The sequence below is a fragment of the Oncorhynchus tshawytscha genome, linkage group LG01 (assembly GCF_018296145.1).
Source record: "Oncorhynchus tshawytscha isolate Ot180627B linkage group LG01, Otsh_v2.0, whole genome shotgun sequence".
NCBI lineage: Eukaryota > Metazoa > Chordata > Actinopteri > Salmoniformes > Salmonidae > Oncorhynchus > Oncorhynchus tshawytscha.
This window is the reverse complement of record NC_056429.1, coordinates 84,921,635-84,945,549: the sequence shown is the minus strand read 5'-3', so window position 1 is coordinate 84,945,549 and position 23,915 is coordinate 84,921,635. Positions and strand designations below refer to the sequence as shown.

The following is a 23,915-nucleotide window of genomic DNA, read 5'->3' as shown; positions in this document are numbered from 1 at the left end:
ATTTATTCTATCCCCAATAAATTGCAGCTGCGCTGGATTTTTTTCGCATCACCTCTTCGCCACAGTCGACAAGGGTTTGCTGCCCGACGCTTATGTTAATTTTATGCTAAGGGTGGCATAAATGACGGGTGTAAACATGGAAGATATATTTTGGGACAATTTTCTCGCATCAGATGAAGCTATACGAGTTTAGAGGAGAGCCACTACGTGTGTCTCCCTCTCTCTCACACCGAGCCCCCTCCTCCTCCGCTGGCAATTTATAAAGAACAAAAAATTCGACTAGGGAGGGGGTTGATACGCCGAAGCTGAAATCGAGAGGCGAACCCAGGAAAGGAGTATATTGTACACGCGACTTTCCCCCCCTTCGTCCCCCAAAAGGAGGGGGAAAAGTCAGAATTGTGGAATCGAAAAGGAAAATAAGGTTCAAAAGACGTGAAAACGTCTTCCGTTGTGGATACCGTATATCTTTTTAATTCGAAAAAATATGGCCGAGAACGTTCTGGACTCTGGCCCGCCTTCAGCCAAGAGGCCTAAACTATCCTCTCCGGCACTGTCTGTTTCCGCCAGCGATGGAAACGGTAAATGTTGTTTTTATTTGGTTTGTTAGGGTATTATGTGTTTGTTTGGTATTTAAAAATTTGAATGTGATTTTTATTCGAAATAGGAAGGGGCCGTAAGATTGCCCCACTGTTTTTGTCGTACTAGCTCTAGCTAGCGGAGTGTATGTCGGACTTGACTAGCGATAGGCTAGTAATTTCAGCACTACGATGAACGCTGGCTACTACTGTAGCTAGTTACGAATGCGGGGCTTAGATTGATAGCTACTTCGCTGCATGGGTAGTTGGCTACAGCGTATATTTGTCGTTGGTATTTAGGTAATAAATACAGGGAAATATAAATGGTATGTCAGGAACACCGTTAACATTTTAAATGATCCCCGATGTTGACAAGTACTTCTTCCTTTTAGGCGACACCGCTAACGTTAGCTTGCTAACTATTTTTAAGTAGCCAACGCGCTAGTTAGTGCTGAAGCTTACCGCTTGATCGGTGTGGCAAATGATGGTTGGAAAAACGTTTCATAATAAATTAGCAAACTAGCTAAGTGGCAATCCATGAAATACGAATGGTCCAACTCGCTTGACTTGCCTAGCCAAGTAGCTAGCTACTTTGCTAACTAGTGAGCTATTTGTAGGTTGCTAACGAGCTATTTAGTCAGCTCGCTAGCTAACTTTCAAAGCGAGTTATGACAAAGCTCATCGCCATACAATGCTAACGCGTTAACTCAAACGCACCAACGAACAGTACAATTCAACACTGTCTGATGTGTATATACATTTTCCAACAGAGTATTTCATAGTTATCATTAACTACATATGTGTGTATATATCGTTAGCTAGTAAACTAATTGTTGAAGTTTCCTTCACCTGGTTACCTGGAAAAGTTACATGTTTCCAATTTAGTACGCTAGCTTAGTTTGATTGCTGGCTAACGTTAATTTCATAGTTAGATAACGTTAGATAACGTTAGCTACTGCAGCAGGCCCATCCATGTAGCTACCTAGCTAACCGAGTGATTGTTATGCTCAAATTGCCATTGTCAGTTTTTCTGAAGATGTGTGGGAGAGACTGGAGGATCCAGGCCAGCAACCTTATACAAAAAGGTGAACAATTACACGGTTAAGACAAAAAGCCATAGAACGTGGCCACATTATTTACCACTCTGATGTGTTAAAATGGCCTGCAGATGCTCGCTAGTAGTTATGTGAGAAGGCATGTTTGAAATGGGACTTGAAACTGTTCGTACATTTTGTCATTGCAGAGCTACGGCCTCCCATTGTCCATCTGATACGTGCTCAAGTCAGCCACTTGACACAAAATACTTTAAGGGTCCAAGTTACCCTAATAACTGAAAATAATCCAGTGCATGTACTGCACTTTTGAAATCCCCCCCATACTGTTCAGAGAATGCTGTGTCGGTCCAACATATCCAGAAAAAAAATTGTAGGCCTATATGTAATTTTCAATGTAATTTGTAATCATTTTGTGATGAGCAGACTCATCCCTGGGTTGTGTTAAATACTCTGGCACAGCTTTGCATAACGTTGCCCTCTTCTCTCATTTGTTGCCTACTGTTCAGTGACCCTGGTGATGGTCCAGAGGGTCTCTATTAACCTGGCTCGCTGTGTGGTGTTAATGCAGTGTTGAGCCCCGTGTGTGTAAACTTGTCTCTGCCGAGCAAAATCACGCTCGAGATCCGGCACAGACAATCTGTGGTCGGCCACTGTGTGTGGGGGTGGGGTTGTGTGTCTGCTTGGGCATCTGCCTTCATTTCAAAGCTTTGGTTTTCCTCATTATACAAATGTAGGTATCTGGCTATGCCAATTAGCCACCTCATTTGATGCAACCATGTCTGAATGCAGTACACTGGATTTGGTTTTGTTAATAATTTGTTATGCTAGCAATGTACCCTAGCACACCTCTCCTTCTCTTATCTTCCAATCCCCTCTTCTCACAATCCCGTCTTGCTCTTTCTCCCTCATCTCTCCATATGCTCTCTTTCTCTCCCTCTCTGCACAGATTTCGGATCGTTGTTTGACCTGGAGCATGACCTCCCGGACGAGCTTATCAACTCCTCAGAGTTGGGCCTGGTCAACGGCGGGGACCTCAGCCAACTGCACACCAGCCTGGGAGGTGGGATGGGCCCAGGGGGAGGGGGTGGCCAGGATGCGGTGGCCAAGCACAAGCAGCTCTCCGAGCTCCTTCGATCAGGCGCTCCACACGCCTCCACCCAGCAGGGCGCAGTGGGCAGCACAGGCGGGGCCAGCATGGGCCACCTGGGAAACATGAAGGTGTCCCCTGGGCCCCAGGGCATGGGCCAGCAGCAACACCTCTCACCTCAGCAGCAGGCCAGCATGATGCAGCAGCAGGTGGGGATGGTGGGCAGCATGAATCGGGGAATGATGGGGGCCCAGAAGGGCAACGGACAGCAGCAGCAATCCATGATGGGTGGGCAGGTGATGAACGGATCCCCCAGGATGGGCTTCTTGAACCAGGGGATTGGGGGGAACAGTAACCTGCTGGCTGAGACTCTGCAGCAGCAACAACAGCAGCAGGGGGCTGGTGGACAGACTGGACTCCGAGTACAACAACCTGGAGCAATGAACAAGGTATGTATGGACTCTTCAGACCACAGGAGAGAGATGTTTTTTTTTAATTGACCTGTTCTTTATTTTACCAAGGAGGGGAGATTGGTGTCTTTTTTTCCCCCACGTAAGCCCCCCTGACCAAGAAAGCTACAAGCAGTTATTTTTGCCCACACAACGTTATTATCCAACAGTTTATTCACACGAAAAGAGAGCAGGCTGAAAGAGCACATTTCAGTACTCCTATTAAGGATGTATTAATCATGGTTTAAAAACTTACAAATTGGAGTTGTAGCGATCAAAACCTTGGGATGGTTAAAGGCTCTGTCGGGGAGCTGGAAAGACCACAGGAAAGAGCATGGCTGGGATATGGAGGGAGAAAGCTGGGGAGGAGGGAATTTATGCAAATTGATGAAAATGTTCACTTAACCTCAAGTTCTTGGAGAGGTGGAGATGCATGAGCACACACACCAGCGCTGCTTCTTCTGCTTGCTCTTTGGGGTTTTAGGCTCGGTGTCTGTATAAGCACTTTGTGGTAACTGCTGGTGTGATATTTTACTACAAATTGGGAGCCACGTGGAAGCCCTTGATTAATGTTTCACATCCGTGGTCGTCTTATTCCAACGTGTCAACATGAAATGTGGGGCAACTGTGGCATGGCGGAGTAGTAATTGGTCTGCCTGTTCTGAGCCATCATTAATGAGTTAATTGAACCCACCAGCGCTACCTGCCGCTAATTGATTAGAAATGAAGTACATTGTCTCTTTAGAAGTGGTTGATTTAATTGGTGTGTAAATGGAAGGGAAGTTGATTAGTGGTAAAAAAGCAGCATGATTTAATAATCTCTCTCTGAAAGGCGATGGTGGTTCTTTTAGCGTAGATGCTCTTCACTGTAAGTGGGTAATATCCCTGGGGTTGTGTTCATTTAACAGGGCTACTGTCTGAAACTACACAAATGACTTGAACACTTACATTTTCATACACATTGTTTTGGAGCAGCATATAAAAGATGTAGAAATAATGTCAATTTTTCTTCTTCCCCCAAATTTCCTTAGATGGGTATGATGGGTAACCCGGGCTCCTATGGAGGCCCCTATGGAGGGCAGCAGGCAGGCCTGGGGGGAGCAGGGCTGGGCCCTCCACTCCAGAACAAAGGCTCCATGCCCAACAGCCTGGCCCAGTTCAGCATGGACAAGAAGAGCCAGCCCATGCAGGGCATGTCTACCATGGTTAGGAAGTTGGCTAGCTAGTCTCTTATGTATTTCTTCTCACTTACCTGTCACAAAGCTTTCTTATGCAGGTGGTGCTACCGTTTGGGTACCAGTCAACTGCACTGACCAGCCCTTAACTGACTATCACAGTTCTCTTTTCTCTTCCTCCCCTCTCTATTCCCAGGCCTCCCAGCAGTCCGCTGCAGGTGTGGGCGGTGGAGCCGGAGGCACTGCAGGGATGGTCCCCAACGCCCAGGGAGGCCTAGGGCCCGCCGTGTCTGTAGCCGCAGCAGCCGGGGCGCCCCCTACGGCCGACCCTGAGAAGCGAAAGCTTATCCAGCAGCAACTAGTGCTCCTGCTACACGCACACAAGTGCCAGCGGCGGGAGCAAGCCAACGGGGAGGTGCGCCAGTGCAACCTGCCACACTGCCGCACCATGAAGAACGTCCTCAACCACATGACCCACTGCCAGGCTGGCAAATCTTGCCAAGGTGAGCTGATGAAACACAGAAGAGAAAGACCTGCAAGATGGTTCCCTGTCACACCTTTACCTGAGATGTGTATGATATTCACCATTGTCTGACGTACTCATCACATTAGCCTTTTCTCCCTCCCTTTTTATTTTCCTCTCTGCCCCACCCCCCTCTCTCTTCCCCAGTGGCTCACTGTGCTTCATCCAGACAGATCATCTCTCACTGGAAGAACTGTACACGGCACGACTGTCCGGTCTGCCTGCCACTCAAGAACGCTGGGGACAAGAGGAACCAGCAGTGTGAGTGTCTCTGCCCCCCCCCCAGCTGGCTCCTGTAATAGTAGTATGCGCTTGTAGCATTCTTATTAGGTTTTAAAGAGCCATCAGGTTTCCACTCTTGAAAATAGTGTGTATGTTTGTATACAAGTGGTCTAGATGCTATGAGATATTGTCTTATGATTGAACTCTGCCGTGGACTTCTGGATCTGTTGCCGTATAAATATGTTGTAAGTGACTATATTTGAAACTTCGACAGACCAGTTCCTTGTGTTCCTGACCTCGGTATTCATAGCATGCGTCCTAGAGGACAGAAGTATTAACACCAATGGATCTGCCCCTCTACTGTCTCTACAGCTCTGCTAGGGGGTACTGGTGTAGGTCTGGGTAGTTCCCTGGGCTCAGTGCCCGGAGGCCAGCCCAGCACCCCAAACCTCAACCCCCCCAGCCAGATCGACCCCAGCTCCATCGAGAGGGCCTACGCTGCCTTGGGCCTCACTTACCAGGGCCTGCAGAGCCAGCCCAACCAGGCTTCTCTGCCCTCACAGGGCCTGCAGAGCCAACCGGGCATGAGGCCGCTCAATCCCATGGGTAAGCTGTTTAGTTAGTCCAGTCTAATGTATGTATTTTTTTTAATTTTTACTGGTTTAAATAATTGATGTACTACAGCAACAGTGTGCATGTCCCTCTTGGGGATTGAAGAATGTAACCAGTCAATATCCACAGTAGTAAGGTTATACTGCTGCCCCCCCCACACTTTAATGGTAATTACTCCAGCACGCATACGTTTATCTCTGCACGTTTTGTTTGTCAACATTTGTCAAGTCATTTGCAAATAAAACATGCAGGGGAAGTTATTTCTATCATTGACTTGTAAGTAGTGTTTGTTGGTGGCTCTGAGACTAAAAATAAAAAGTAATGTTGAATATTGACTGTGTTAATGTTTCTTACACTGTCAGGGGGTAACCCGATGGGAGTGAATGGAGGTGTGGGTGTTTCACCCCAGAACCAGCAGGCCAGCCTGCTACAGGACACCATGCTACACCTCAACATGAACTCCCAGGGGTGAGTAGCAGACCTGCTTTCAAATATACTTTATAGGATAGTCCCTGAAGTGCAAACCCCACTGACCATACCTGACACTCCAGGCAGGTGCTATCAAATGCTCCAAGTTGTGCTTTTTTGATAAAATACAGTGATGAATTTAACTCTGTTTTTTCTCTGTTCTAGTCTGATGAGTGATGCGGGCGGGGCGGGTAACATGGGATGCATGCCCACGGCGACCCCACCCTCTGCAGCGGGCATGAGGAAGAGCTGGCACGAGGACATCACCCAGGACCTGAGGAACCACTTGGTGCACAAACTGTAAGTGACTGAGCTGGAATGGAGGGACAATAGCTTCTGGATGAGGGCTTAACACTCTTATACGGCTAAAGAGTTACAGCCTGTAGTGGGGCGTGTGAGCCTATACCAGAACACACTACTCTTCTACATTTGCACACACTGTACATAGATTTTTCTTTTGTGTTATTGACTGTATGTTTAACACTGGTTTTTGTCATACTGCTTTGCTTTATCTTGGCCAGGTCACATTAGTTTTTGGCTTGTATACAACTATCTCTCGTTTCAATGCAGCTAATGCGATGGGTATCCTGTAAGAACACGGAACATTGAATTGCTAGACAAATAGGAAATATGAAGAGAACTATTTGTGGTAAATGTACCAGCCCAGACACTGCAGAACAGGCCGCAGACACTTTCACAGTTAACTCGCATCCTCTGGGTTTTCATACAGCGCAGAACGACTATGACAGAACACACTGACCACATTCACCACATCTAAGCACCTCTCCACTGTCTCCCAGCTCAGACACAGCTAGCTAGGTGTGATTGTCTCTTTTCAACACTCTTCCCTGCTGCATCTCCCCTAGCGTTCCTCTTAAATCATTCTCTATTCTCATTCTCTTTGCACTGAAATGTGATTTGCGTCCTGCTCTCGTTCATATCCCCTCACCCCAGTTTCCTTAGTCTCTTGTCTCTCTCTCTCTCTGTGTGTGTGTAGGGTACAAGCCATCTTCCCGACCCCAGACCCTGCTGCTCTGAAGGACAGGCGGATGGAGAACCTAGTGGCGTATGCTAGGAAGGTGGAGGGGGACATGTACGAGTCTGCCAACAGCAGGGTAAGCTGTTACACTGACTGAGTGAAGACTTTAACTGAGTTCCTGTTGAGAAGGGGGCAACCCTTAGACAATACAAATGTCTGTGGAATACAAATACACTTCAGAATTTCTCTCATTTTGTGTATTTTTCTGTTCCTAGTGTGTTAACTAATTTCCCCCTCTTTCCCTTACGCTGTTCCCCTTTCTCATCATTACCCCTCTTCTATCATCCTAACCTTCATTCATCTCGCTGTCTCCTTCACTCTATCATTTCTCCTTGTATGTCTCTCTCCTCCCAGGCGGAATACTACCACCTGTTGGCTGAGAAGATTTATAAGATCCAGAAGGAGTTGGAGGAGAAGAGGCGGACGCGGCTCCAGAAGCAGGGTATGTTGGTGGCCACCCCTACAGGGTTTAGGGCCCTGGGCCAGCTGGCATGGCCCCCTACAGGGTTTAGGGCCCTGGGCCAGCTGGCATGCCCTTACTGCCTCTCACTGAGTGGACAGGATACACATGTAATATCACAAATGGATGTGCATTCAGATTCTCAGACAGGACACACATACTCTTTAGAGTGTAACAGTGGCAATACATCTTTTCACCCCTACAGATGGTCCCCTCCCTGACCACTCTCTGGTGCGGCCCGGTGGACCCAACCAGATGGTTAATAGGATGCAGAACCCTGCAGGTGAGTCCATGGGGACAGGAGGGGTTGCCAAACAGACATTATTGGGCTGTTTTTAGTGGTGTTATACCTTATTGTTTCACTTGAGGTTACTACATTTGTCTCATGTTGACAATATTTTATTCTGTAACTTTGTTAGTGTGCCTTGAGCCATCCTGGTTACTATGTCCAACATTATGCAGCACGTTTAGATGCATAAGCACCTAAATACGTTTTCTTTGTGTTCATCCTCATGCTTGTTTTCTTCAGGTATGAACCAGTTCAACCAGATGGGGATGCAATCTATGGGTCAGAGGTTGACCCCTCCTCTACCCCTCACACCCATCAACCAGGTCAGTACTCTTAAAAAATAAATTTAAAAAATGCACTTAATGGGCGTTGTTTTGAAAAGGGCGAATTATACCCAAATACAAAAGTTTGTGTTCAATTGATCTTATTTTGATTCATAGCACTAACGTATACATTGATTAAACACATGGAGTAGTCCCTAGTATCAGTGTCTGAATGGACTGAGCTCTGTTCTAAACCAACGTCTGTGTCCCCTTTTTAGATGGGCATGGGGAACCCCAGGATGAGCCAGCCCAACGTGGGCCAGTACCTGCCCCAGGCACAGTTCCCAGGCTCCGGTCCAGGCCTTGGCACTGGTCAGCCTGGCATGGCACAGCCTGGCATGGCACAGCCTGGCATGGCACAGCCTGGCATGGCACAGCCTGGCATGAACCAGCAAGGCAACCAGGGAGCCATGGCACAGCCTAGTATGAACCAGCAAGGCAACCAGGGAGGCATGGTACAGGTGAGAGAGGTGGGCAAAAGTGGAACTATATGGTCTGTCACTGCCCTCAATTATGTAGATGCAGGAAATGGAAGGACAAATTGGGTTCTGCTGTTGGTTTTAATTGTGTACCATATCACCAAACCAACTAAACACAATTGCTAAGACATTCCCACACATCTGTACATGCACAAGTGAAACCCTCCTTCCTACACTAGTGTTTCCTCATGTAGGTTCACTGGAGGGATGCCCCCGTCATACATAATGTATGTTAACGTCTGAATAATGTATGAACTGTTCATGCTAAATACCTCATCTCTCCTTACAGACTCAGATACCCATTCCTTCCCCTCTCCCCGTCAACAGCCCTCTAGCCGGGCCCGGCTCGGTCGGCGGGGGTAGTGGCGTCCCCTCGGTGGGGCCCATGGGTCCCCAGAGTGTGGGTGGAGGCCCCTTGTCCAACCTGCCCCTGTCCAACAACGCCCAGCAGCCCAACTCCATCCCCCACCTCGCGGCCATGCGCCAGAGCTCGCCCTCCCCCGCCCGCAGTCTTACACCCACACCCCACCAAACGCCACCCAGGCTAGCGGGCTCACAGACCCCCCAGCCCCACACCCCCAACCCGTCTCAGCTGGCCCCCCCAGGCCCTCAGCAGCAGCTAGGGCCCGGCAGCCAGGGGCCAGGCTCTAACAAGCCCATGCAGCAGGGGATGGGGGCGGGGTCCACCACCCCATCGCACCCTGGTCACCCCTCCACAACCCCCAACCCACATGGAGGCCAGCTCCCTCGCACGCCTCGCACTCCGGTGAGATTGACTTAATAGATCATGTAGAAATGTACAGTTATATTTCCAACATGTGGTATGAATAGTACATTGATTCAGTACCAGTTTTACAAAAGTAATCACAAAATGGAACAGTTAACAGCCAATGTACTAATGATTTGTTTTGGAACTTCCTCTCACCCACCTTACTGCACTCAGTTGCCTGTCAATTTCCTCACCTTCACTAACTCCCATGGGGGTTGTTGCATTCTCTTGTGATATCAATTATTTTCTAACCCCCCCCTCCCCCCAAGATGTCCCAGAAGGGGGGCTTCCAGCCCCAGGACGGTCAGGCTCTGACCCCAGCTTCGGTCAGCAGTGTGGACACAGCCTCCCAGCAGGCCTCCCATTCGGATGCCTCGGCCTCCGTGGACCCCAAGACGGAGGTCAAGCAGCAGCAGGATGAGGAGGACGACGGGGAGGAAGGCTGCTCCAAGGGAGGGAAGTTATCCAACGTCAAGATGGAGAACAAACCCATCAAAATGGAGGGGGTGAAGAAAGAGGAGTGTGGGGGCAAAGGTGTTCCCATGGAAATGTCGTCATTGGTGGGGGTAAAGAGTGAAGACAGGGTGAAGACTGAAGACCAGAAGCCGGAGGTGAAGAAGGAGCCAAAAGAGGAAGAGAAGGGATCCGAGTCCCCTGGTACACCGTCTGGTGCCCAGAATAAGAGGAAGAGTAAGAACTGTTTTGTGATGGCATATGTACTGAGTTGTTTCTATAACCACACAATCTGTTTCTGCTTCTAAAAATGTATACCGTTATTTGTTTCTGAATCCGACTTGAACCCTAACCTTGTCTCTCTACCCCTCTCCTTCCCCCTCTACTCTTTTCACCTCTTCTCCTTCTACCTCTCTCAGTCTTTAAGCCAGAGGAGCTGCGCCAGGCCCTCATACCCACCCTGGAATCTCTATACAGACAGGACCCAGAGTCTCTGCCCTTCAGACAGCCTGTTGACCCTCACCTACTGGGCATACCTGTATGTACTGCATATGAAAATGTGCTTTTTACATGTGAAGCTAGCCAAACCAATTTCCCACTTGTGGAATAATAAAGGAACCTAAACTCTCCCTCCCCAGGACTACTTTGACATAGTGAAGACCCCCATGGACCTGTCCACTATAAAGCGGAAGCTTGACACGGGTCAGTACCAGGAACCCTGGCAGTATGTGGACGACATCTGGGTCATGTTAAACAATGCCTGGCTATACAACCGCAAGACGTCCCGCGTCTACAAGTACTGCTCCAAGCTGGCTGAGGTGTTCGAGGCTGAGATAGACCCCGTCATGGTCAACCTGGGCTACTGCTGTGGCCGGAAGGTGAAATGGGAGTGTGATGCGGGGGGAGTTATGTGTTTGGTTTGGTTACTAGGGTGTGTGACGTACAGTGTCAGGCTAGATGTGGCTATTACGTCATTAGTTTCACATCCCATTCTGTGCATGGAGACGAGGCTTGGCTAATTTCAGCGTTGGCATAACACACCGCCATATTAACTTTCAACACTTTTTTTTTCTAATTTTGAGCATAACCTTGCAGCTATTTCTGACTTTGCTCTTGAATGGGCTAAGCAAAGTGGTCAACAGGGATGACTTAAGCGTCTCCGTTCTTGAAAACAAGGTGTGGCGGTCGGGGCTGTGACAGTGAGCCTGAAGGTCCATGTGAGCCAGGACTGACCCATTCCTCTGGCCTAACCAAGTGACCCATGATGACGCCAAAACTTTTTTCTATTGCTTTGGGCAGAGGCTGTATATAGTCTGTCCTCTTGGGTCTAATGGTGCTCATGATCATGTTTCCCTAGTCGCATGGTCTGGTCAAACTCCTGGCAATGTGTAACAAAAAGCAGATTTGTAATTAGCCATCTCTTCATTCTCCTTGCTCCAGTCTTTTTGTTACTACTTACATTTGTAAAATGGGTAGCACTTTCTTTCTTTTTTTTAACCTGTACTGAAAAGCTCTGTACAAATATTATATTCCTCCTGGTATTGAAGGGCCAAACTATTTTGAAAATGTAGTTTGGGTTTAAGTAAGTGTTAGACAATAAATTATCTTTCTCTTTACTTTCTTCTCCTCCCTCAGTTGGAGTTTTCTCCCCAGACGTTGTGCTGCTATGGGAAGCAGCTGTGCACTATACCCCGGGACGCTGCCTACTTCAGCTACCAGAACAGGTATGGAGAGGGGGGGGGGAATCTGAGTGACACACACGGTGATCAATAGAAAAGTTATTTTATGTTGAATTGTGTTTCTATGGAAATAAATGGTTTGCCACTTCATTTTCATATCTGTTCAGTGTCTGCATTGTCCCATGTTTCCCCTCCTTCCCCCTCCAGTTGATTCTGTCGCTGCTGTGGTGGTTTTGCTCATCTTCTCATGTCCAAATGCTAATCTGTGCTTTGCCTCGGCCTTCTGCTCTGTTGTCTTGTCCTCCCTCTCCTCACCATCCAACCCTTTCGGTCCTCTCCCCCTGTCGTCAATGCCTGTGACATCTGCATTGGCTTGCTTTTGTCTGATCCAATCATGCGCCTCCAAACCCCTCCCTCCCCTTCAATCCTGAATCATGATTGGCTGTTCTGACGACGACCCCTGCCCCGCCCACTCTGCGCTCCTCCTGCGTGCTTGCTCCCGCCCTGTCCTGCCATGCCTTGCCCTGATTGGTGGCTGCCTCCCCGTGCCTTCTCTGTGATTGGCTGTGCTGTTGGGGAACGGTGTAGTTCACCAAAATTTGGGCTTCTTGCTGACAGGTACCACTTCTGTGAGAAGTGCTTCAACGAAATCCAGGGGGACAACGTGTCCCTAGGAGACGACCCCTCCCAGCCTCCGACGTGAGTAGAACGTTACCCTCTAGCCTTCCCTCAACTTGTCTTTTAGTTTTAACGTAAATTTGATTTTATATTTAGGCTTTTATTATTTGACTCCTCATATGCCAAGCTTCTCCCTCATATCTGCTTAAAGTACCTTCATTTGCTGTTATTGGTAATATTTTGTGAATGTCTCCCTTCCATTTCTATGTTTTCTGTGGTATTCTGTCTTCTGCAGTAGGTGATTGGTTTTATTGTACATCTGTACTGCTGCTGTTCGTGTTTGTCTCACCTCTCAGACGGGTCTTCCTCTATAGCCCTACATCTGTTTTGCAGCATCTCTTTTTAGTAAATCACGATTGGGATGAAAACACGGCGTATTTAAAAATCTGGCCAGGATATCTGGCAGGTTTCATGAGTCTTATACTTTCTATATGAAATGTTTGACGAGGGCACAGCCAGAGAATCAAATGCTCCCACCTTGTGGTGATTTTAGAATTTGATGTATTTATTTAACGGGAGGGGGCCGAGGGAGAGGGTTGGGAAATCCTGTAAAGGTTAGACCAGTGGTTTTCATCCGGTGTGCTTTGGCACAGTGGTGTTCCTTGAGGAGTGCTCATTTGTGCCGTGAACCCTTTCTTAATTAATAAAAATAATAATAATTGCACTCATTTGTAAACGTGACCTGTTGAATTTAGACTTGGGAGCACTAGTGGCTCTCAGATAAATACATTGAATAGCACTTTGTTACATCTGTATTGTCGTTTCAAGTCTGGTGTGCTCAGGCTGTTACATTTGTATCATTTGAGGGGCACTCATCATGAGCAAAGTCGTTTGACTTTGCCAGTGAGAACCATTTAGCCCAGGCACTTTACAGCGAAGTTACACATGCACACAAGCATGGCTTTGTGTTCGTGGTTTACCTTTACAATGCAGAGAAACACTTGACTCTAGCTCAAACGTTCAAAACTAAATTCCTTTTTTTTATCATGAGCTGTGGCAATAGTTAAACAAAAAATAGAAATGCAACATATAAATTGTTGGTTTCATGAGCTGAAATATAAGCTCTCCAGAAATGTTCCATACACACAATGTTCCATATACACATCTCTCATTGTGCACAAATGTGTTTACATCCCTGTTAATGAGCGTTTCTCCTTTGCCAAGATAATCCATCCACCTGACAGGTGTGGCATATCAAGAAGCTGTTTAAACAGCATAATTATTACACAGGTGCACTTTGTGCTAGAGACAAGAAGGTCACTCTAAAATGTGCCAGATAATTGAATGTTAATATCTGTACTATAAACTGCCTCCAACATCGTTTCAGAGAATTTGCAAGCAGCAGTTTGCTGATGGTGGGGTTATGGTATGGGCAGGCGTAATCTACGGATAACGAACACAATTGCGTTTTATCGATTGGGAATTTGAATGCGCAAAAATACCATGATGAGATTCTGAGGCCCTTTTCTTGTGTGTGTGATTTACATTTTTTTAAATATTTAATCACCAACAGATGCATATCTGTATTTCCAGTCATGTGAAATTAATTTATTTCAATTGACTGATTTTCCTCATGAACTGTTACTCAGTAAAATCTTTCAAAGAAGGTTGGGAACCACCTAGGCTGTGGTTCATCCATCTTACCTTTTTCCATTTTCATTAAAAAAAACTCATGAGGCTTTTGACTGGGTGTGGCCTGGTTGCGGACGTTGACTGGGGGTGGCATTTCTTCTTTCTCACTTCAGTTCCATCGGTAAAGATCAGTTTGAGAAGAAGAAGAATGACACATTGGACCCTGAATTGTAAGTCCACCATTAGAAGTAAATATCTTGTTGAGTAATTGCATTCATGTTGTGATTGCATTGTGAGCACAATGTAGTTGTGCAGTTGTAAGTAGTCGCAGTGATTGATTTGGTTCCTCTCTGCAGGCTTGTGGAATGTATGGACTGTGGACGTAAGATGCACCAGATCTGTGTCCTGCACAACGACACGATCTGGCCGTTAGGGTAAGTCTGTGTGTGCCCTGTAACCTAGGAAAGATGAGGCAGTTTGCGTGTAAGAGTCTGGTTTCTCTAATGAACTCTTTCTCCTACCAGTTTTAATTGTGATGGCTGCTTAAAGAAGTTGAATAAGACGCGTAGAGAGAACAAGTATGCCGCCAAAAGTAAGTACCAATGTCTTTATCAAAAATTCATCTAAATATCACTTACCCATGTCCATTTTGATGTAGTTCATCCCTCTTTACCTAGCTTACTTGTAACTAAACTAAGCTCCTCTCCCTCCCTCTCTCCAGGGTTGCCCCACACTAAGCTGGGCTGTTATTTGGAGACGAGGGTGAATGACTTCCTGAAACGTCAGAGCCACCCTGAGTCGGGTGACGTCACTATCCGAGTCGTCCACGTCTCTGACAAGGTGGTGGAGGTCAAACCAGGCATGAAGTCCAGGTAAGGGACAGGCACCATGGTGGGGGGTGGTGTTACCCTGAAGAAATGGAACAGGAGAAAGGGATAATGGTAGTGGTGGAACAAGTGAGGTTAATGTAGTAATTTGCTGAAGCCAAAATCAACCCATAGCCACTAGCCCCTAGGCACTTTTGTACATTGAGAGGATTGGATAACTCAAATTTTGAGAAGTGTTTTCCCCCCCAGAATTGTTAGATGGTGAAGTTCTGAAGATATTGGTATGCAGGGTTGGGGAGTAACTGATTACATGTAATCTGATTACAAAAAAGTGAACTGTAATCAGTTAAAAGCAACAATATTGCAGTTATATTAGATACTTTTGAATTCAGAAAGGATGTTTGAGAATAAATGCATTGACATCCTGTTTTCACAATGAAATTCAATTCAACATTGAAGGCGTACATTTTAAGTTTGTTCCACCTGAGAGTCTGATCACAAGTCGGCGATCCTTTTTCCCTTCTAATGCATCTTAAGGGGACAGTAATCTAAAAGTAACGAAGTAATCAGGTTACGTTACTGATGACCGTAACTAGTTACTAACGGATTACATTTAGAAAGTAACCTACCTAACCCTGTTGGGCTGCATGCATCAGTTGTCTCACTCTTGTCGTGTCTCCAGGTTTGTGGACACTGGGGAGATGTGTGAGTCGTTCCCATATAGAACGAAAGCCCTGTTTGCCTTTGAGGACATCGATGGTGCTGACGTCTGCTTTTTCGGCATGCATGTACAGGAGTATGGCTCGGACTGCCCTCCTCCCAATCAGAGGTAATGGTTCTGTTAAGGGTCCATTTTATCTTAACTCAGTTGGGAGCAGTTATATGTACATGCATCAAAGGACTTGACCTCATCTTTAATCTTTTTCTCTCTGCCTACTTGTCTACCCCAGACGAGTGTACATCTCGTACCTGGACAGTGTTCACTTCTTCCAGCCTCGTTCTCTGAGGACGGGCGTCTACCATGAGATTCTCATTGGCTACCTGGAGTATGTCAAGAAGCTGGGGTACACGACGGGTCACATCTGGGCGTGCCCACCTAGTGAAGGGGATGACTACATTTTCCACTGTCACCCTATGGACCAGAAGATCCCCAAGCCCAAGAGGCTACAGGAGTGGTATAGGAAGATGCTGGACAAGGCTGTGGCGGAGCGCATAGTGCATGACTTCAAGGTAAGAGTCTTGAGGAAGGCTTGAGGGTTCCATGCAGGGACAGAGTTTGAATTTTAAATGGCTCCATCCACAAGTGGAGGGGTTGAGCGCACAAGGACAGAGTCATGGATTGGCTTCTGAGAAGGAGCACAATTTTTATCACTGCTCATGTTTTGGTGTTATGCATTTGTTACATAAAGCAGGACGAGTGGAGGTTTAATCTCTCTCCCTCTCTCAGGACATCTTCAAGCAGGCCACGGAGGACCGTCTGACCAGTGCCAAGGAGCTGCCGTACTTTGAGGGGGACTTCTGGCCCAACGTGCTAGAGGAGAGCATCAAGGAGCTGGAGCAGGAGGAGGAGGAGAGGAAGAGAGAGGAAAACAGTACTTCCAACGAGAGCGTAGATGTAAGTGGGATAGGTATTTACTACAAGGTACATTGCTGTGTGTTCTTATGGGTCTTTTGATCTCTTTCAATGTGATTAAATTTGAACTTTTAAATACAAAATGTTAAATTGATGCTTGTATGAACTGCATTTCTACATTTGATCTAAATCAAAAAGGGTTACTACTGTGTGTAATTCACCTCCAGGCCACGAAGGGCGACAGCAAGAACGCCAAGAAGAAGAACAGCAAGAAGACTTCTAAGAATAAGAGCAGTATGAGCCGAGCCAATAAGAAGAAGCCAGGCTTGCCCAACGTGTCCAATGACCTCTCTCAGAAACTCTACGCCAGCATGGAGAAGCACAAAGAGGTAGGAGGAAGAGACCATTGAATGTTTTTAATATATTTCTGAACATAAGTTCCAAACATTAGGTAGTGAATCAGGCTCCCTTGGCGTAAATTGGTGAGAATCAGATTTTAGGACCGGCTGAACGAGTCACTTTCGCAAACCCAAAACTACTTTCCACTAAGACAGTATCTTCTCACTCTTCTCTGTGTTAACCCTTCTCTCCTTGCCAGGTATTCTTTGTGATCCGTCTGATAGCAGCACCCATGTCCAACACGCTGGGCCCCATTACGGACCCCGACGGCCTGATGGCCTGCGACCTGATGGATGGGCGCGACGCCTTCCTCACCCTGGCCCGGGACAAACACTTGGAGTTCAGCTCGCTGCGCAGGTCCAAGTGGAGCTCCATGTGCATGCTGGTGGAGCTCCACAACCAGAGCCAGGACCGCTTCGTCTACACCTGCAATGAGTGCAAGGGCCATGTGGAGACACGCTACCACTGCACCGTCTGCGAGGTGAGGGGCTGGTGGAGGGTTAGAAGGGGAGGAGGACAGAAGAGGGGATGGGTAAAGCTGGGATGATGCCTTCCTCTTTTTTTAAAAATGTTTTATTTCCTAAAACAAATTCGATGCCCTGTTCCTGTTTCACTGCCTCTCCCATGTGCACACTAATTAGGGGGAGAGATAAGCGCAAGCATATGTCCATTGTACCACATTTACACATTGCAATTGTGGAAAAACTGTTTTTAAAGCAACTACCATTATCAAAGAGGAGAGTAAGTTTTCAGGGTATAACATTTTATTTCTCATCCAATATTGAGCAAATGGCACCAGCACTTTACATATGATTGTGAAGCCTGTGGTTGAAATGATGCACCTGCGGAGAGTTGCACGCCATTCATATAGAATACATCAAGTAGCCTAGGGCTACAGGACATTAAAACTAGCTACATACATTTTTGAACTTATAAATTGATGAATAACATGTGGAGTAGTAACCAACACATGCTTTCTCCCCTCTCTGTCCCAGGACTATGACCTGTGCATCACCTGCTACAATACTAAGGGCCACATCCACAAGATGGAGAAGCTGGGTCTGGGCCTGGACGACGAGAGCAACAACGCAGCCTCCTCGTCCATTGCCAACCCCGGGGACTCGCGGCGCCTCAGCATCCAGCGCTGCATCCAGTCTCTGGTCCACGCCTGCCAGTGTCGCAATGCCAACTGCAGCCTGCCGTCCTGCCAGAAGATGAAGCGCGTGGTGCAGCACACCAAAGGTTGCAAGCGCAAGACCAACGGCGGCTGCCCCATCTGCAAGCAGCTCATCGCTCTCTGCTGCTACCATGCCAAGCACTGCCAGGAGAACAAGTGTCCCGTACCGTTCTGTCTGAACATCAAGCACAAGCTGAGGCAGCAGCAGCTCCAGCATCGGCTACAGCAGGCCCAGATGCTGCGGAGGAGGATGGCCAGCATGCAGAGGGTGGGTCAGCCACCTCCGGGACCGGGGGGAAACGGTGGACTACCATCTCCGGGAAACAACGGCACCACAGGGCCCAGCACCCCCATGTCTGTGGGCACGCAGCCCCCCACACCTCAGACCCCCACCCAGGGGAACATGCCCCAGCAGGGGATGGGCCAGGGCCCCCCGGGGCAGCAGCAGGGCAGCATGCCCCAGCAGCACCACATGCAGCACCAGTTCCAGCAGCAGATGCAGCTGCAGCAGCAGGGGGAGGGGGAATGATTAACTCTCCTCAGCAGCAACAGATGGTCCAACAACAGCTCCAACAGCAGCAACAGGGCCAGTCTCCAAATGTCCAGCAGATGCAGCACCCAGGAGGTCTGCCCCCCTACACCCCTAGACCTCCAGGAGCCTCGCCCCTCCACCAGTCCCTGGGTAAACCTGGTCTGGGCCCAGCCACCCCTCCACAGCAGCAGACCAACCCTAGCCAGGGTTCTATGCCCCAGGGGCAGCAGCAGCAGGGGCCTCCTCCGGCAGCGGTGGAGATAGCGTTGAAGATCCAGCGTGTGGCAGAGACCCAGCGTCAGATGGCCCAGGCCCAGATCCTCCAGAGGCAGCAGGCGGCCCAGGGTGGAGGCATGATCCCCCCTCACCACCAGAACCCCCAGGCCCAGATGCAGAGCATGGCCCACCCAGGAGCAGTTATGGTAGGGCCCCAGGGCCAGGGTCTGGCAGGGAGGACCCTGATGGAGCAGCAGGGGATGGTGGTGGGGCCAGGAGGCATGCAGCAGCAGTCCCAGATCCCCCCTCAGGTTCAGCTCCAGCAGCAGGCCCGACTTCAGAACCCCAACCAACAGCAGTGGGGAGGCCCTGGTGGGATGACTCCCCAGCAGAGGCAAGGCATGATGGGACAGATGGGTCACCTGACACTGCAGCAACAGCAGCAGCTAGCCCAGCAACAGCAGCAGCGGCAGCTTGCCCAGCAACAACAACAGCAGCAGCAACAACAGCAAGGTCAGCCCCAGCAACAACAGCAGGCAGGGCAAGGGGGGTTAATGGGGTTGATGGGAGTTCAAGGTGGCGTGGCTGGGGCGGCGGCGGCAATGGTGGGGACAGGGAACCTCCCCCAGGCAGCTCTACAGGACCTCCTGCGTACCCTCCGCTCTCCCAGCTCCCCCGGCCAGCAGCAACAGGTCCTCAACATCCTCCGCTCCAACCCCCTCCTCATGGCTGCCTTCATCAAGCAGCGAGCCGCCCGATACCAGGGAGGTCCAGGGGTGCCTGGGGCACCGGGAGGAGGCCCAGGAGGGGGGCCTGGAGGTGTGCGGTTCCAGGGGGCCCCTGGTGGGGTAGGAGTTGGGCCTGGTGGTAACCAAGTTGTTATGGATGGTCAGCAGGTCAATGTAAATCCTGGAGCGGCCCAGGCAGGTATGAACATGGGCCAGGGAGGAGGAAATATACCCACTATGGCTCAGATACAGCAGTTGCAGCAGCAGCAACTGCAGCAGCAACTGCAACAACAACAGCAGCAGCAGCAACAACAGCAACAACAGCAGCAACAGCTGCAGCGCCCCCTCTTGCCTGGGAGTTTGCAGCAACAGCAGCAAATGGCAGCGCAACAACCGCAGCAACAACAAGGCGGGATGCCAGGCCAAGGCACCCAAATGTCCAACATGACTCCCCAGTTCAGAGAGATTCTGATGCGAAGGCACCTGCAACAACAACAACAACAACAACAACAGATGAGTAACAATGGTCAGTTCCAGCAGCCCCCCCAACAGCAGGGTCAGGGCCAGCAGAGCTTCATGCAGCAAGGCCAGCCTGGTCAATCTGGCCAGACTCAGTCTGGGGGAGGAGGGCCGCAGCAGGGGGGGGGGCAGGGGCCCCAACCGGGTCCCGGGCAGAGCCAGCAAGGGCAGGGCTACCCTGGAACCATGTCCCAGCAGGTAGCCACAGCCCTGCAACAGAGGCTGCAGCACCAGATGCAGATGCAGCAGATGCAGCAACAGGATAGTGGGGGTGCGGGGCCTGGGCAGCTCCAACAGGGGCAGCAGGGTCCCCAACAAGGCCAAGGTGGTCCCCCCCAGCCCCAGTCCTCCCATGCCATTCTCCAGCAGGCCCTCCACCAGAGACTCCTCCAGCAGCAGCACCTAGGAGGGGGCTCGCCTGCCCAGCACGGCAGTCCTATGAGCCCCCAGCAGCAGATGGCCCAGTCCCCACACCCCCACCTCCAGGGCCAGGCTCTGGGCGGTCAATCTCTCAGTAACCAGGTGCGTTCTCCTCAGCCTTCCCCTCGGCCACAGTCCCAGCCGCCCCACTCCAGCCCCTCGCCACGCATGCAGCCCCAGCCCTCCCCTCACCGCATCTCCCCCCAGACCCAGACAGGCTCCCCACACCCAGGTCACCTCTCCCAGCACCACCCTGGCATGGTGGCCTCCCAAAACCCACAACAACAATTGTCACAGCAACAACAACAGACTAACTCTGGGGACCTGGGTACATTTGGTTCGGACCCAAGTGCTATGATGTCCCAGATAAGTGGGATGGGGGTTTGCATGGCCCAGGGCAATCGGACATGTTGGGTAATAACAACCAGGACCTGGGGACGAACATTAACCACAACAGTTTAGACATTATGTAACCTACTACCACGTCTGTCTCAGTGGTCTGAAGAACTGCCTTCATGGGTCTTGCTGGGATTGAATGGAAGGGGGATGGCAGTTTTAAAAGGTATTTTTATTTAATATTTTTCTGATGTATAAATGAAAAGAACTTAACTTCCTATGGGAGATGCAACATTTTAAATCTACAAGTCAATAAATGAATAAATTAAACAAATGGTAAGTTATTGCTGTTTATGTTTTATATATATATATAACATTTTTGCCAATTGTGTGTAAGGAGTTTCTGGATGTGTGAGTTCTTCCTTAGTATATGACACAAGTAATATTTTTGGGGACAGAATTTTTTTTGCTTTTTTTTGCTTTTTTTTTTTTTTACACGTATTTTTAAGATTTTAAATGTGGTGGAAAATTAGTGAGCTAATACAATGGACCTTTTTTATTGTTCTGTTTTCCTTCATAAAACCAGTCATGATTGTATCTGTTTTGCAGAAGTATTTTTTTTAATTTTTTATAAATATATTATAATGATCAATATTTTTGCTGTATCTACAAACAAACATCAACATATCTTCCTGCCTTTTTTGGGGGGGAAATACTTTTTTTTTTCGGTAAATGTACCTTGCGACTGCTACATTTCACAGAATATATTTTTGAAAAGGACTGTCCAAAAACCGAGAGGATTGAGAAAGGTGAGTTTAAATTTTTTATTTTTTTTGACTTTTTTTTTCTGGTTTTGTAATCCAAGTTAAACTTAGTGTTGTGGGGAGGGTGTTGAACACTGGCTGATCTCCCTCTTGGACTGACTGTCTCAGGTCAGAAGCTTCCAGTTTTGACGCCCAGATCTTCTACGTGAACACATCTTTCCCCGTGTCTCAACTTTTTTATTTTTTTCTCTCCCACGAATGTGCACTCCCCTTTTACCCCCACACTTACTACAGAATGATGGATGAACTTACTGAGGATGTTGCCAGCTGATTCGGATAGATTGATGGCTGTGTGCGTGTGTACATGCATACCCTCATGAAATGAAACGGGGATATGGCAATGGGGAATGTGTAGCGGGGTTTTCGAGCTATAAACTCGCCTCTTTAAAAAAAAAACAGTTTTCTTGTCAACAATGCTGCCCTTTCCCACCTCTCCTAGTCACATCCCCCTTGTCTTTTGCCCTGCACCATTGGGTGTAATCTAATATTACTGTACAAAGAACTGGACTTTAATGAAATGCTGTTTTTGTAATAAAATGAACAGCCTTTAACCTAGGATGAGCAGAGAGACACAATTATAGATTTTTCTCCTTTTGATTTGATTTCCTAGCAACTCGGGCTCCTCCCAAATTGAAAGTATTGAGGCTTCTGTAAGGTACAGTATGGGGTGTAGCTCATATGAGCACCAATGCGCCTTTTATTTTTGACAAACTTCGGTTATTCTAACAAATCACATCTTGTTTGCTGTGATCACCAACACATTCACATGCGCAACACAATACCAGGGAGAAGGCTTATTAGTGTGGTCAGACAATGAATTGGTCATTAGATTTCACAAGTTCACTTATTTTTCTGTATAGGTTGGGATTTGGGGGGAGGGGGAAAAAAGTGGCAATATCTTGAGACTTATTTTATATAAAAAGACAGTCTTTTATATATAGATATATTATTTAATTTCTTTTATATCTATATAAAACTTGAAGCTACAGGAATTAGATTAAACTTTTTGTATTAAAGATGTGATGCAAAATGACACTGCAGTCATTGATACTGCGGGTTTGTGTATATCATGCCATTTTGAAGAGATGTACATGCATATAAATGTATACATACTGAATCACTGTAGAAACCATGGTAACTGAACTTTTGTTTAGTTTGTGTTTCTTCCTAAAGAGACTGGAAATAAGACTATTTAATATTTAGTGTTCAAATGGAATCTTTGACCACTTTTCTCTACATATTTTGGTGCTTGTGCTAAAAGAAAGCAGAAAATAACTGTTGCTCCATTTCTTTAGTTTCAAATTTAAGTTATTTTGGTGGTCTGATTTGTATTTTTTTTTTGCAAATAATTTAATTGTACAATAAAGTATGTTTGTACCATTGGAAAAATACCTGTAATGTCTATTTACACAAGCTACAGTAACATGATTCAGCCAATCGTACATTGGTTGCACGGACAACACATTTACTTCATTATCTGGCCCACGTGACCGCCGATAAATTAAGAAATCCGTCACAAATGAACAATTAAAGCTCAACATCCATTTATTTTTAGTACAATATAAATAATCTCAGACATTGACAAGTTATAGACAATGGTTTTTGATTAGACAAGCCATAAAGTGCAAAATGTCTTTGCTCAGCATTGAATATTTAAGCAACTAACCACATTTGGCAATATCAAACGAGTCTTGTCATGGCTACCGCATTAGCGCATAGTTTAATCCGAAGAAAAATAGGTAACACTTGACACCATGTAACACTAATGACCCATATTTACACCTGTTGTGACATAGTGTTATTTTATGGCTGGTTATGAGACCCACATAAGTCAAAACCAACAAGTTTCCTTTCTCTTGAAAGTTTATCCTTTGTTGTAATAAATTGTCATATTTTAAATAACTTGTAGAAAATACTCTGACAATGTCATGAAGCATTATGACCACCCTGTGTCATTTTACTTGGACTAAGAAAATACACTTCGACACCGTCAAGAAGCATTATGACAATCCTAATTATATAAGCCCATCGCGTACATGCCGTTATGTCAGTCATCAGTCAAAAAGAGGGTGTCTTGTCCTGCTCCTGCACTTATCCTAGTCATCAGCAACAGCACATTGGGGTAGGTGCATGTCTGACATCAATGTGTGCGCAATTACAATGAGCATTGAATATGGTAAATGTATAAAAAAATATATACACTGACAGGCAGGCCATGGTGTAATGGAATTTTTTGCGGGTTTTGACACTTATGTACACTACCGGTCAAAGGTTTTAGAACAGCTAACTCGAGGGTTTTTCTTAATTTTTACTATTTTCTACATTGTAAAATAGTAGTGAAGACAAACTATGAAATAACACAGAATCATGTAGTAACCAAAAAGGTGTTGAACAAATCAAAATATGTTATATTTGAGATTCTTCAAATAGCCACCCTTTGCCTTGATGACAGCTTGG

General features: G+C 47.4%; 1 protein-coding gene across 1 annotated transcript; it reads left to right on the top strand.

Moving 5' to 3' along the window:
- The first annotated feature begins 66 nt into the window (after nucleotides 1–66).
- LOC112258529 (histone acetyltransferase p300-like) lies at nucleotides 67–22,847 on the top strand. Its single transcript, XM_042326811.1, is given in 31 exon segments — nucleotides 67–578; nucleotides 2,577–3,166; nucleotides 4,198–4,371; nucleotides 4,538–4,844; nucleotides 5,012–5,125; nucleotides 5,459–5,692; nucleotides 6,061–6,166; nucleotides 6,332–6,466; nucleotides 7,164–7,281; nucleotides 7,560–7,647; nucleotides 7,871–7,948; nucleotides 8,195–8,277; nucleotides 8,496–8,738; nucleotides 9,046–9,522; nucleotides 9,795–10,215; nucleotides 10,398–10,516; nucleotides 10,617–10,856; nucleotides 11,614–11,702; nucleotides 12,276–12,356; nucleotides 14,081–14,137; nucleotides 14,264–14,341; nucleotides 14,432–14,499; nucleotides 14,629–14,779; nucleotides 15,417–15,563; nucleotides 15,685–15,964; nucleotides 16,182–16,349; nucleotides 16,535–16,696; nucleotides 16,906–17,187; nucleotides 17,702–18,391; nucleotides 18,394–20,674; nucleotides 20,677–22,847. Coding segments are annotated over 31 exon segments (8,250 nt in total). The 5' UTR covers nucleotides 67–484; the 3' UTR covers nucleotides 20,772–22,847.
- Nucleotides 22,848–23,915: the final 1,068 nt, after the last annotated feature.